This window comes from Dysidea avara, chromosome 11, assembly GCF_963678975.1.
Source record: "Dysidea avara chromosome 11, odDysAvar1.4, whole genome shotgun sequence".
NCBI lineage: Eukaryota > Metazoa > Porifera > Demospongiae > Dictyoceratida > Dysideidae > Dysidea > Dysidea avara.
The window spans coordinates 3,269,821-3,285,237 of record NC_089282.1 but is presented as its reverse complement, the minus strand read 5'-3'; the positions used below and the strand labels follow the sequence as shown (position 1 = coordinate 3,285,237).

Sequence of the window (15,417 nt, the reverse complement as noted above, 5' to 3'; positions counted from 1 at the left end):
CAAATCAACAAACTAGACATGCAAGTGACGTCTAGTAGTGCTCAAACTAGTAAGTACTTGTAATATGGTAGAAGAGATGTTAGTGTACACTGTATACTATAGCATTGTTAAAACAACGTCTTAGGAAATGTTTATGAGATGATTAATTTTCAATAGACAAATGTGAAACTGAGCACATTACCAGGAGCTCATTGATGATGTCATAATTATGTAGTTATCATAATAATCTGTCATCTCTTGGTAGTAGTAATGAGCTTTGAGTGAGACTTTCAGTGATAATAGCATGTACTTGTTCTTTGCAATTAATTGGTGTTGTTGTGTATGCTTCCCTCTTGTTATTACTGCTGTTGTATTGTGTTACATGTTCAGTACACAAGTCATTACCATCACTCCAATACAATATGAGCAGTAGTGATGAAGAGATCACAGGTGTGCATAAGGTACATTCATTATAGTCTCAGTCAAACCTGTTCATTGTATACATAAATAGTTAATCTTTAAGTATAGTTTATTCAACTTGCTTTCACATGATCCATTGAGTTTAGCTACGTATATAGTTAGTGATTGTGTGCTTGAGTTAAGATGTACCAGTATTTTGAGTGAGTAGTTGATTCAAAATGAACATTAACATTGTTTATAATCGCTATAACAGCATAGTGTATAAACCATTTTTTTTACAGTTTACGCATTCTTAGCCCCTTCAGAACTTCTTTGTGTGCTAGCTATCCTATTGGTGACTTCCATTGAAGTTGGGATAAACATGCGGTATTTGTAAAAGCGTTTTTTACCCGTATTGTGTTTTTATTTAGTTTTTTTTAAAAATCAAATCCATTTTCTGGACTATGCAGATTTAAGGGATACTGAAATACTGTGTATATTTATGTGTAGTACAGTACCAACTACTTAAAAAAACTTAGCACACAGTACATTTTTAACTTCATTAATTTCTTTTTCAGAATCTAAGTACTGGCCCAATTGTAGAAATGGTGATGTCATCTGATGATGCAGAAACAACAAATCACTTTACTTCAGAAGGAGTACAAATACTCTCTGATGAGTTCACACTGTTACAGTGGCTGTATATGAATGCACATATTTTTTAGGGCTGTGAATCGGTTATGCATTAATCGGTTAATCAATCAGTTATTGTTGAGAGTGATTGATAATTGGGCTATGTATGCAGCAACCAATTATACAATTGGATCACATGACCACAGAATTGTTTACATTTTGGTCATAAAGAGTGCACTAAAGTGAGCAGGAGGCTGTTTATTGTTTGTTTGTTAGGGATCACACATCACAAAGCCACTCTTTCCTCTTACTTCTTATGTCAAACAGCACGTTTGATTAAGAAAACACTATTAATACATATATACAAAATAACATTGAAAATGTAAAAATAATCATTAAGCCAATTAATCGGTTAATCAATTGGTTATAGGGAGCCAATAATCGGTTATGTACATTTGGTCCAAGTCACAGCTCTAATATTTTATCTTCATCCCCTTGTGATTTACTGTACACTGTACATATGCAGCAATGATATACTTTTTAAAATTTAATTATTATGCCAAATTAATGATCTGGAAATTATGGTTTAAAATAATTCCCACAGCATTTTATATTATGCACACTACACTACACATGTATGAAATACTGTATAGTGTTTTTCTATTATGGGATACCTGTGGTATTTTACTTGTTTTGGTCATGCTGTGCATGCTATAAGGGATGTTCTCAGACTAACTACATAACACAAATTTGTACACAAGGAAAGGCTAGCACTGATGAAAGGAATTGTAACTGACAACTGTCTTGCAATCTACTTTACAGACATGAAAGAATTTCAGTAAATGTTACAGCATGCTTACCGTGACATGGTTGAAGTCACTTCAATTATTGGCAGTTTCAGATTGTCTAATTTTATCATGTGATGGTCAGTTAACTTTGTAATTATTTTATACTCATTTCAGGCACTGTCAAATGTACAGACCAAATATGGAATATTTATTGTAACTATATTTATTTGTACTCGTTCTGGATACTGTCGACTGTACAGACCAAATATAGAATATTCATTGTACTCTCGCTAGTGTGGGGCTCACTCATGCTTGTCCCAATCAAGTGTTGACTAGCTAGCATTTGTAAACAACTTGGTCAGATTACACTTGGCTTCAAACAGAATGCATGCTTCACACAGTAACTGTTGCTTCTTCTGTTACATACTTGATAGGCTTTGAATACCTAAAGAAGCCATTGCATTTTCCAGCATGCGACAATACTAGTATGATGCCACCTGGTCAAGGTTACACTTTTTGGCTTTAAACATAATGCATGCTTCACAACTAGGGGTCTAAGTAATAGGGGTCTAAGCAATAAGTAATAGTTAGACTTCAGACCACAGGGGTCTAAATAAATTACTTAGACCCCTGTGGTCTGAAGTCTAACTATTACATACAGGTGTATACACAGTATTTCAGTATCCCTTAAATCTGCATAGTACAGAAAACTGGATTTGATAAAAAAAATACAAAGAAGTTTTGAAGAGGCTAAGAATACATATGTAAACTGTAAAAAAAACAGTTCATAACTACTCTGTTATAGTGATTATAAACAATGTTCATTTCGAATCAGCTACTCACTCAAAATACTGGTATATCTTCACTCATGCACACAATCACTAACTGTATACATAGCTAAACTCAATTCAAATTAATGGATCATGTGAAAGTAAGTTGAATAAACTATACTTAAAAAGAACAGCACGTCTTCTTTTCTCCAGGAAAAGGACTTTTTGCAAGAACCAAAGTTTAAGTATTTACCTGCTACCACATATGTAGGTTTTTAGACTCTATACTCAGTTTTACTACAGCATCTCTTACATTACAACTACGTACACTGTCTTATCAACCTTCTAAGTCATAAACACCTATAGCATTATTTGCTTATCACAAAAAGATTATTAACTATTTATGTATACAATGAACAACAGTATATTATTGTTGAACACTATTGATCGTACCTTATGCATACCTGTGATCACTTCATCACTACTGCTCATGTTGTATTGGAGTGGTGGTAATGACTTGTGTACTGAACATGTAACACAATACAACAGCATTAGTTCTGTAATCATTTCTTTATGTGAATCTTCTAATGTAAAAAAAGCTTACAGATGAATTTACCCTTTCCTCTTGAATATTGAAATTAATAGATGGTGTAAAGCTGGCAATAGTAGAATGCAGTCCAATCCATTGATCTACATACCACCTTGCAAGTATACTGTTACATGTATATACCAGGCCAAATTCCCCAATCATTGATGCCACTGCTGGTTGGCAGTATATGCATAATACACAACATAGTGGACATGAACAATAACCAAAGAATAGATCATACAGACTTTGCTGTCATGCATGGTCATGAATATTACAATGATGACTCTATATACTGTGATTTTATATATAAGCAATTGTAGAACTGAGCTGGCATATAGCTACTTGCAAGGTTCATAAAACCATCTTGGTGCCACTAGCCGGTGTCTGAATGAGACTGCTTTGTGGGCTGGCTGTACAGCCAAGTATAGTGTGCACAAGACAGTGTATTTCTATCAATGCCTATATATATATATGTCTCGACAAATCAAAGCTGGCAGATGCTCTGAGTGAAAGAAAAGAAGCACTATTCATTTACAACAGCTTATATAGTATGCTTTTGTGTAGGAGGGAGGGGATAAATTAAATGAAAAAGTGCGCACGCTTGCAAAAAGCTGAAAATTATGGGTCCTTCACTGAAATTAAGTAATTACATAACATTGTTAGCTTTGGTATTTTTTGTTATAACTTAAACGTGATAATATATGGAAAGTTTTATTAATAATATTATTTCATGCACACACTGACATAATTTTGCATGTTATAATTAGCAATTTCAAGCTGTTTTGTTGTACTAAGGTCAGTGGGATATAATTATAGCATTTCTTAGTATGAATGTCTGAAAGTGTGCACCAACCAAACAGCACTGTACTGTCATATCAGTTAATGAGGTGTTGATACTTATAATAGACTCAAGTTATCCATTAATTGGCTAGCACTTTTTCAACATCCAGTTAAACGATGTGCACTGTCACCCCCAGGAAGATTATTTTAATTAAATGAACTTGTCTAGTAAAGTTAGACAAATCATGGACTATATTGTAGTGTGTGGTATTATAAGCTTTGCTTTTTTAGAACTACAACTAATGATATAAATGGTCAACTAGTACCTGACAGTTCTATTAGAGAATTTTCTATGCACCATTCAGGATGTACAGTGTGGCATAATTCTTCTGCCTATTATGCTAACATTATGTTTAATGTTTCAGCAACCTATTATGCCTTTTAATTTACCCACTATATATACTTTTTGGAATTTCCTGAAAAATCAACTTCTTATGTTCATTTTTATGCTTCACTTTTCCAATTGTGCCTCAAATGTTAAGTTAAACAACCTACAAATTGAGCTAAAGCTGTTGTATAATTGCAAACTTTCAGTAACAATATTAAATTTTAATGCCCGACAACATGCTATTCAAACTCAATTAAAATACTGGTATAACCATACTATATTGGAGTTGAATTTTTAGCAATTACCATAACTGTTGTATTTTTAATTTACCATTGATAAAGATTAATGGATCGAATAGGCAACTTTATTGCTGTGACCGTATGTTTTCTCTGTAGCAAAGCTCCTCCACAATAATGTAAACTTATTATGTCTGACCTATTATGATCATATTATGCCAGCATTATGTTTGATGATAATATCTAATCCAAAACAGCAAAGCTGTAAAAAATAGTGCGGCATCCAAAAAGCCAGGGTGAAAAAAGATATGAAATCCAAGTTGGTAGCCAAGAAATGGCTGTGATGGTAGGTAAATGGCAAAAATTTTAATAATAACAATTCGGTTCTGCCTCCACCAAGGACTCAGCAACAAATTAACCCGTATTGTTGTTATTAATTATTTTGACATTTACCTAATTACCTACCATCACAGCCATTTCTTGGCTACCAACTTGGATTTCATATCTTTTTTCACCATAGCTTTTTGGTGGCCGCACCTTTTTACAGCTTGACTGTTTTGGAATAGATATCTCTTCTTTTTGTATTTGCATACTCCAAACAGGTCATAAGCCAGCTTCTTTTACCTGTATTTTTTTTCTTTACTACAGAGTAAAGGAGATCTAGAGCAGTTGTGGATTTGAGCAACTTTTTATAATTATACTAATTTTATATAAATGAACAGGCAGACAGTATGTTTGTAACCATAATAATGATTCGAACTTGAATTTTGGGCAGTTGTTCCTTGTTACTGTAGCTGGTTATATTACTAGATATTAATCTATTACACAACTAAATTAGTTACAAAAGTAGCTGAACTCTTTTTTTGGGACTGAACTCTACAGGGTGACTTGTTTGTAGGTGAACTCTCTACTGTAATTTGCTTTATTTTCATGCAAAAAAATTTCGTGATTATAGTTTTCGTGTAAAATATTTTCGTATGATTTATGTGAATGACTGAGTAGTTCGATCTTGTGTAAAAAAATTGTGTAAGAAATTTTCGTTACATACGAAAATTATTTTACACCGAAAAAAAGAGCAATTTACGGTATACAAGGTGACCTGTTTGTAGCTGAACTCTCTACAGGTAGCTGATCTCTCTACAGTTAGCTTGTACAGCTAGCTTGTAGCTGAACTCTCCACAGGTTACTTGTTTCTAGCTGATCTCTGCACAGGGTGGCTTGTTTGTAGCTGATTGTACCTGAACTCTCTATAGGGTGACTTGTTTTTAGCCGAACTCTCAACTGGGTGAGTTATATATTTGTTACAGGGTGACTTGTTTGTAGTCGAACTCTCTATACAGGATGACTTGTTTGTAGACGAACTGCCTATTGGGTGACGTGTTTGTAGTTAAACTATTTACAGGGTGATTTTTTTGTAACTGATCTCTCTACAGGGTGGCTTGTTTGTAGCTGAACTCTCTACTGGGTGAGCTGAACTCTACAGGTGACTTCTTAATGTCTAGCTGAGGTGGCTTGTTTGTAGCTGAATTCTCTATAGGTTACTTGTAACTGAACTCTGTACAATGTGATTTGTTTGTACCTGAACTCTCTACAGGGTGACTTGTTTGTAGCTGAAGGGTGATTTGTTCGTAGCTGAACTATCCACAGGGTGATTTGTTCTCTCTACTGGGTGACTTGTTTGCTGATGAACTCTCCACCAGGTGATTTTTTGTTTCTAAACTCTCTACAGGGTGAATTTTTGTGTAGCTGAAAGCTCTAATACAGTGATGATTAGCGTCTTATTTTCATTAAGATAATATACAACATAATTACAGGGGTCTAGACTTAGGGGTACCATGCACTGATACTGCATGTGGTGAATACAGGAGCCCTGACAAGACTGACACTATTAAATTACAATATAAAGATAGATCTTGTCAGAGGAAAATTATATTTAACATATGTCAAACCAATCCTTGAATATGCTGTGTCAGTATGGGCTCCCCATACCAGATGTGCAATTAATAAGCTAGAGGGTGTCCACCAACATGCTGCCAGATGTGTAATATCCAATAATATTATTGTCAGACAAGTAGTGTCACTCATATGCTTAATTCACTGAAACTCGAATAAAAAACTGCATTTGCTTTTTTTACAAAATTATCCATGAATGTGTGAATTTGCCACGTCCAAACTACATTCAATATTCCACAAGGGACAGTTTATTCAGCCATCTACCAGAATAGATGCATATAAATTCAGCTTTTATCCAAATGTCATTCAGTTATGGGACAACTTACCTGATTATTTGCAATCTCTTGACATTTTCAAAGTGTTACGTTAATAACAAGTTTATTAATTTAATTAACATATTGTTTTATACTCATGCATATGAGGTTTACAATTATACACAATAACAAGAGTACCCTCCTATTTTTATTATGTACTCTTGACAATAATAATAATACATAGTTATAGCATGCAGAAAAGTTCAGTTTAGATAATCTGATAGATCCAGCTCTAGAATTACGAGCAAGAGACAGCAATGCAAGCAACTTGCTCGGACAGGTATCTTCGTCACTTGACAAGCATTAGCTACTTGGGCAATTGTGTCTGGAATAAAAAACCAAGGAAATAAAATCAACCGTTAAGCCAGAAAGCTGAAGGTGATACTGTAAATAGCTATACCAATCTTCCCTCTGAGTTCTAGTAGCAAAAAGATGTACAGCTGAGTTAGTCTGAACAAACAGATGGAATTATTAGAAACCAAAACCAAGTCAGGCCTGCTAAAGGTGGAGGAAAGATTGATTGGAATGGGCAGGCACTAGCAAGATAGCTGTGTAGAGTTTAAAATGTCAGGTAAATGCTGTTGGAGCCCGTGAATGAGACTGAATGATGTCTCCAGGATATGTAGCTACTTGCCTTGATCAAGTGCAACAGGACATCTAGTCAAGATATGGTTTGTTGTGGGTTGGGGAACTTCACACAGGGCACATTTAGGGGTAGAAATGATGTTCCACCTAGCCAGGTTCATAGGAGTAGAGCACCACAACCAGCATGTAGCAAGAAGCTAGGGCTGCTGTTTCTCAGATCAACCCACAAAAGCCAAGCTTGCTCCAGAGTGACAATATCAAAAATTTATTTTGAACAGTTTAATGGCTCAAATTTTGATTCCTAATAATCAATGTGAGTACAATGTAAATTATGATGTGCATGGTTCTTGAATGTAGCAGAGTATATGTTAGCAACTGAAAGTGAAGCCTTAGCAACAGATAAAGAGTTTAGGACAGTGGAAGAGACATCTGGACTGTTGGCTATTACAGAATGTCGCAGCTCTACAATCAGTGAATCAACTGACTGCTCAACAGCCAGAACATATGAGTGTTTAGTTGACTGCTTCAGATGAGGTAAAAAAGGGAGATTCAACACATCCAGGTGAAAAACAGTTCCAGGAGTTTAGCCGACCAATCAACTTCCGCATTGAAGAAGAAAAAGGGAAAGAAGAAATAAACCAATTACGCTTCATGTAATATATTGGTCTTAATGATTAAAAATTATAATACACCAAAATTACATTGTACCTTGGTAACTACCTTAGTTACAAACTTTGCTCTTTGTGTTTCTTGTTGGAGACTTGTCGACATTCTTAGTAGTTTCCTGTAGTTCCTCGACCTGTCAATACAGACAATAATGGATTAATGGCTACATAACACAAACATCACCCTGGATTAGGGCTGTGCGATAGTATCGATAGTGCAATATATCGCGATAGTAAATCACAATCGCGATAGCGATAGTAGTGATATCACTATCGCGATAGTTATGATAAGCTAAGATCTGCATTAAAATGTTATTAACAAGCCTTCTATACTGTTTTACAGTTAGTATTACCAGCTTTCTTACAAAGGAGTGGCCATACCAAAAGTCCATATTCATCGTCCACCCACGCAGTTAATTGACAAATGTCCTGTGCATGCAAAAATAACTCTCTATACGACTACAAATCATAGCTATACAACTAAGATTTTGTTAAGAGCAAAGCGTTTCATAAACTATTGGGATAGTATTCACTATTGTGATATTTAAGGAGTAACTATCGTGATAGTAAAATTTTTACTATCGCTCAGCACTACCCTGGATAATGAATCTTCAAACAAGTATACAGGAGAGTTGAAGCTCATACAAGAATGGGCTTATGAAGGTTTGATCAAGAATTTACAAAAATGATAGGACCCCATATTATTAACTCTTAGTATGATGAAACAAATAATTCAAGTGGTTGCAAGTGTAATGCATGCTTGGGATCATGAATTTAAGAAATAGCAAGTAACTGTCATGGAAAGATAAAATTGGCAGATGTTGTGAATGATATACTTATTCAAATTTCACCTAACAATGAATCTTAAAGTTAGAATATAGGGACCATAGAAATAAGTGAAACAAGGGAGGTCACCTATACCTGCAGATGTACTAATTTTCTTTGTATATGACTGGTGAATCAGCACATACCACATCAAAAGAAATAATGGCACCAGACATAATCATAAAGTAAAAACATGCACCCAAAATTATGGTTAATTACTGAAAGGTTAAGTGGCCATTATAGTTCATTTTCAGCTATGTTTAGCATGTTACACAGCATTGCAAACAGAGAACATCATGATAAGCATCTGAAATCAATCCTGTCACTACAGAAATTACATAGTGATAGCCATATGTTCAGCACGTAGCTACAGGGAAGCCATGACACGCTACTGCGAATCGACACCTTGCACTGTCAACAAAAAGAATATGATACAAAGGAGTACAAAGGTAAGTTCATGATGCATGCATTGTATGTACAAGTACTACCAAGGGTCCATAATACTCTTGGTACTATGGTATGGAGAAAAGAACCTGTCGGGCTGTAGCAATGTCTCACAGTGAAAATCCAAGCCCTTAGTGTTACCCCTTATTGAGTTGCTAGAGTGAAGGCATTGGTAAGTAAGTCAAGTCAGTAGAAAATTTCCCAAAATATTATTTTTATTTTGTAAGAACCTATTGGTAGCATTTTGGGTGGCACTGAAGGCACTTTTGAGTTTGACTATATGTAACAAATACTGCCAAGGTGCCATGAAGGTATTGTGAAGCTAATATTTTTTTGTGAAACCTCCATGATAGTGCTGGGCAATAATTGAAAAATACCAAATATTGTGATATTTCTTGTCAAATCGTATTGTGATAATTAGCTATTACACTATCATGATGGATGTAATACCTGTAAATTACTACTATTGTTGTACCATAGGCTCGCTTTTTTCTCAAGAAAAGAGCAGTAAGTGATACACACTGCTCACTTTATAGTGTGTTATCATGCAACTTGTTGTCCTTCACGTACTATCATGATACATACTTATCATTATTGTGATTAGAGTATCGTTTTTAATACAGTGGGAGATGAAAGTGATGTGGTATTGAGGGTTTAATAACTATAAATGGTGTCCGTTAAGTGCAGCTGCAAGCATACTACTGAAACACAGTGATATATAGTTGTTTGATATGATTGTCAGTACAACAATGTTTATGTATTTAGACTACCACTGAGCTAAATTTAAAAGGGGGCTTCTGTCGAAACCTCAGAAACCCATCTAGATCCGCCTCTGCCAGCTCTACTCCATGATCCCTAATACATGTACATTACTGGTAGGATGATTATCTCATTTGTTTTCATTTCAGTCTTTATAGAAGAATTTAAAAGTTAAGAGTGGCCACAATTTCAATAGTTTATTTATTACTCATGTGTCAATTGCATATACCTTTGCTGAGGAGTTTGTAGTTGTCAAATCACTCCCAAGTGGTTCTGTAACATCTCCATCACCCCCTGATTCTGTTTCAACTGGTCTCTTTGCTACAAGCACACTACACAAACATACAAGTAAGTTTTAGTCTCAAAAGGTCTAGCTCTTTACGTCTGCAATTGGAAAACCTCTATGTTACAGCAAAAATTGTCCACAAATATAAATGTTTATTAACAGTGGCAAATGAACCTTTTATTTATGAGACAAAAAGTTTATACATTTACATCATAACGTTACTGGGTCTAGAGAATTTTGAAGAGAGTGATCTTTGAGTTACAGAAATGTATAACATTTATAGCAAGAGTATATAAAAATACTCTTGTTAATAGTAACAGTAGCTACACATGGGCATGTACAGTAAAATATTTCATTATTGTGGCATTAATTTTATATAGTCAATATGTTACCTTGATAAGTTCTGATTTCTTCAGTTTCTTTTCAGTGTCCTAATAAGAGCACACCACATTAGGAGGAGTGGCTGGTTACCATAAAAACTAACCAGCAATCTTGTGATTTTGTTGTTGAACTGAAATTTGTAGTTCCTTTTTCTCCTCCTCATTAGATGTCCTCATCTGCTATTCCATCTGTTGAAGTGTAATGTGATTGTAATAATTATGTATATAAGTGATAGGCAGGTATGCGTACATTATGCTGGGAATAATTGGTGGTAAAAAGAAACAGGAATACGTTAGGAATACTCTTCAAGAATAACAAACTTAAAATTCATAAACTTTTCTTGCATGAAACACATCCTCAAACATTGCTAGCACAAAATCAAGAAAAAGATAGAGATAACTCTAATAGAGCAGTCACTTATCCTAATAAAACAGTCACCAGTGACTGTATCTGGCATTATATTTTGTGCTGATTTACAGCTGAAACAGAAATGCATGTAACTTAATTGTAAATCAATCCATCAGGAATAATGTTGAGAATAACAGGTAAATAAAAAAGAATTTCTAGAAACCAGAGTAATAGGTAATTTTAAAAGCACCAAGCCAAGTAAGTGAGGAAATCGAGTGACCATAGGTATGTACAGAGAGCCCACAAAGCACAATGCTTCAAGGCTCCTGGTATGTAACAGCCATGGTGTTTTTTGATGCATAGACTTTTAGTATACCACTGGACCAACCACTTCAAGTTTGAAGTGCAATGGCCACATAGTGCTAAGAAAACGGAGGTGTGTGGGGACTATTTGGGCTAATGGAGCACAACATTGCTGCTGGGTCTGCTCAGGCATAAATTAAGCATTCACAAAATTCCAGCACAGAATCACGAATCACACACATCAATGTAGATAATGATACTCTAAAATAAAAAGGATGAAAATCCTAATAGAATATAGTCAAACTTATTGTGGAAGTGATATCATGAAAGGCCTTTTACTTACACTCCAAAAATCACCCTTAATTCTAAAGCTCATAGAAGACAGCTTGATAAGAGGTTTTGATATTTGTTAATAGTACAATGAAAGTAACATGTTTAGTTACATAAAAGTGTGCAAATATTACACACAACTTCCTTACTTTCTTTTTGTTATCTTCTAGTTGTCTTAGCTCATGTCTCATGTTTTGTTGAGCTTGTTCAGTTTCCTGTTTAGCTTTCTTTAGTTCCTACACCATGACAACAAGATCATGTGATACACTACTGTAGTGGTCTAGTCTCACCTCCTCATAGTCAGCTTGTTTCTTCTCAAACTCCTTTAACTGGCTCTGTAACTTTGTATGCTCTGATTTCATTTCATCATGTCTGTAACAATATAACTGAGAATTACTACACACTACACACACAAAACTGTATACCGCAGATTCCCTAAAAATTCGGCAAAAAATAAATTAATTCCGTTCGTGTCTGGCCGAACAATTAGGAAAAAAACATATCAACCCGGTGTTATTGTCGAATTTTTAGGGATCTATCCCTAATACAGTCTGCACGCTTCATGGCTATGTTATTTGTGATTTACTTACTGGTTACTTTCTGGATTTCTTTCTACAGGGACCAACAGGAACGCCTTGTGGCGGAACTGACGATACTGGCCGCAACACTCACTTCGCTGCAGCACTAACTTATATACCGTGATTGCCTACATTGTCCAGGAGAGATGATCATTGTCATTACTACATCGCTTTTGTATACAGTCACTCGACACTAATAATAATAGAAACCACAATCAATAGCTACTATCGTTAAACTAGTAGCTATCTCGTGAAATCTCGCTAGCTCCCAGTTGCTGCATGAAGTGTTCCATGACTTAACAGAGCGTTATATCTGAGGATGTATCATGTTTGTGGGCTCCAGGAGAGATGTTCTTCTGTGAACAGAAACAAAGATCGTTTTGTGGTAGCCGTGATGTCACACGATGATATCGTTGGGCATGTTTGTTCCGTGAACAATTTCACACTTGGTGCTTCATCCAGCATCGAGGTAGCATATTATGTGAGGTCACTGGGAATCCTCAGTACTAAAGAAACCTTCGTCAACTAGTACTCCAAGTGCCGAAAAATTAGCGCGCTTATAATAGAAACTTTCTTTCTACTTGCCGAAATTTATTATTAGAGCACATTGCGTTCAAAGCACGGGGAGTGCCGAATATTTAGAGATGCCAAAATTTTAGGGAATCTACGGTATTTACTTGCAAGCATTCACACACATGCCAACTCTTTAGACTTTGGTGCACAACATAACACCAGATGAACTCACGCTGTGGAAGTTGTTGTCAATTTGGATACAGCTTTAGATTTGTCACCACCACCACTACTACTCATGTCATTGTCCTACAGGAACACTTACCAGAAAGTTTGGTGAGTGAGCGGTGTTTTGATAAATTAAAATTTGCCAAATCATTTGTCTAACACAAATCTGTATTAGCTACTATCAAATTTGCCAAACTTTTTCTCGCCAAAATCATATCACAGAAAATTCTCCAAATTTTCCTCCCGCAAACTTTCCCGGCTATAATTATGGTATATAGCCTCATATGTGATGGGGTGTAGTTTGTGGCCACATGCCTGCATGGTTATCACAGGCCCTGTCGAGGCTTGAGTCTATTATGCTCTAAAATTTGCCTATTATATTTTTTGGCATTTACCCAATTTTCTGCCTATTATGCTTGTTTTTATGCTTTTCAGAAATGCATTATGCTTTTATTTCGTGTTTTTTCTTTGTACAGGAACATTCTTCATGTGATACAATGTAAATGGAGAAGTGTCATGTGCTCCAGAGTTCATAGGCATATTAGAGCAGGGGATCTGGGGGCATGTCTATAGTCCCTCAGAAGCTATACACATTTTATTGTCTAATATCTTTGTAGTTTTGTATGCAAATAAAATATTATGCATTAATTGTTTCTGATTGATTTTCTGAGTTGTAGCACTTGGTATTCAAAGGACAGCAACTGCTCAGTTTAAAACTTGCATTTGCAGCACCATGCTAAAAACATATTAGCCTCCTGGGGATAAACACTTACTTATTCTCTGTTGCATGCAATGACTGTTCTATTGGAGTGTTTGACTGCTCTGTTAGAGAATCTCGATCTTTTTGAAATGATTATTACCCCAGTCTCACTCCAGAACTGCAGAGACTTCACTATTTTCAATGTTAGCTAGCTATCTGACTCAACACTAACCTTAAAAAATATTATCATCAGAGCGTCTTCCAATCGAGCTTCCAATAACCATAATCATCATATCACATTATATTCAAAATCAGACAATGATAAATGTTATATAATATGATTGAAGCTCAGCTAAACTGCTTTGTTGTGCCTTAGCACTAGTTAGCATGTGACTGCATGTGTCCTGTAAATTGAAACCCACAATGAAAAGCATTCATTTCATCGAGCAATGTAAACTTGTAGTAGTGCATTATTCCACTCATTGTCAGGAATCATTTCATCATCTAAAACAGGTTTTCCCTTGACTTTGTGACTTTGTGACTGTTTTGGCAGATTTTTGTGACAGAACTTGCAAATACCACACACACGCACGCACGCACACACACACACACATACAAACACACACTACACCCACAGACCTGCAGTCCATTCTATTGAGAATAGAGTTCCTAGCAATACGACGTCCCATAACAAAAGGAGTCTGTGATGAAGTACCAACAGCAGTGTTCTCTAAGCTATTCTGATTATCAATAATGTTATTACCTGGAGTGAGAGCCACTTGTCCCTCCATCAACACCAACAAGTTACAACCATAACAAGCGATACCTTCCACCTTGATATTAGTACTGTCGATCTGAAGCAGCTAGGTCCACTATTTCACCATTCTCAGTACAAAACTCTATCCCTTAGCTTGAGGTGTTAAATAAACTTTCTTCCACTCATTGCTCTCTGTATTTGTGTCAGTGTATACATGGTGCAGCCTTCTTTACATCAATTGCCTCAAGGGACTCCACTATAGCGACTTCCTTCACTGTCGTTTGCTGATCTGCACTACAATCGTCAGTTGTACTGTTTCTACTACAATCTCACGCGATATTCAGCATGTACTGGCTTCAGTAAACTACTAGCAAGAAGTCTGATAAACGAGTCAAGTTTCGTTTCTTTCTTTCTTGCGGCTTAACAGTTTTTGTCAGGAGACGCCCTAGGCGACGCACTTGTATTCTAAGATTTTCGTTCGGACACCGACTTCAAAGCAGAATCTCACAGAAGCACCATCACTTGATGTTTAATACAGCATGTCCTGACAAGTGAGACTTAAGTGTACAGTGTTAATATGACCTGTCATTTGTTGTGTTCTCATGCACAATCTACTCACAGTCTCACCTTCTGCAGCTGCCAGCCCCGAGGCCAGCCCTCAACAATGCCAGACTCCTACATTTACAGCATAGATATAATCTATGTTTACAGGTCACTAGTGGGATAACACTTCCAATATCATATCCCACTGAAGAATGCAGTGGTAGAGTACAACCAAGATGGATGTTAATTTAAAATTGTCGTGACATTTTTAGTTTTCATATCAAGAATTTTGTGGACATTTGCAGCAAAAATGCCAGCTGGAACAGGCATGTCCAATACGTTTTGA

The 15,417-nt window shown here is 35.8% G+C and overlaps 1 protein-coding gene and 1 long non-coding RNA gene across 5 annotated transcripts; one reads left to right on the top strand and one right to left on the bottom strand.

Annotated features, from left to right (window-relative positions):
* Positions 1-7,935: 7,935 nt before the first annotated feature.
* Positions 7,936-15,021, bottom strand: LOC136237933 (uncharacterized). Of its 4 annotated transcripts, XM_066028218.1 has the most exons (9): positions 14,535-15,021; positions 14,411-14,472; positions 13,079-13,163; positions 12,046-12,127; positions 11,905-11,991; positions 10,878-10,962; positions 10,786-10,824; positions 10,337-10,439; positions 7,936-8,213 (listed from the first exon to the last, which is right to left on the bottom strand). In XM_066028218.1, the coding sequence occupies exons 3-6, from the start codon at positions 13,141-13,143 to the stop codon at positions 10,954-10,956; spliced, it is 243 nt and encodes an 80-aa protein (XP_065884290.1). In that variant the 5' UTR covers positions 13,144-13,163; positions 14,411-14,472; positions 14,535-15,021; the 3' UTR covers positions 7,936-8,213; positions 10,337-10,439; positions 10,786-10,824; positions 10,878-10,953. The 4 variants fall into 4 exon arrangements, with proteins under 4 accessions (XP_065884290.1, XP_065884289.1, XP_065884291.1 ...); XM_066028217.1 differs by having other exon boundaries at positions 14,411-15,021; XM_066028219.1 differs by lacking the exon at positions 13,079-13,163 and having other exon boundaries at positions 14,535-15,020.
* On the top strand, positions 12,977-13,733 carry LOC136237943 (uncharacterized). The gene is made up of 2 exons (XR_010692662.1): positions 12,977-13,179; positions 13,548-13,733. It is a non-coding gene; the product is annotated as an uncharacterized lncRNA (long non-coding RNA).
* Positions 15,022-15,417: the final 396 nt, after the last annotated feature.

What these genes read in the sequence shown, in the direction of transcription:
- LOC136237933 (XM_066028215.1), bottom strand. Translation starts at nt 14,562, where the DNA reads ATGGAGGGACAAGTGGCTCTCACTCCAGGTAATAACATTATTGATAAT. An exon ending in CTCAATAGAATGGACTGCAG is followed by an intron (nt 12,128 to 14,410) that starts GTCTGTGGGTGT and finishes ATATTGTTACAG; the next exon opens with ACATGATGAAATGAAATCAG. An exon ending in AACAAGCTGACTATGAGGAG is followed by an intron (nt 11,992 to 12,045) that starts GTGAGACTAGAC and finishes GTCATGGTGTAG; the next exon opens with GAACTAAAGAAAGCTAAACA.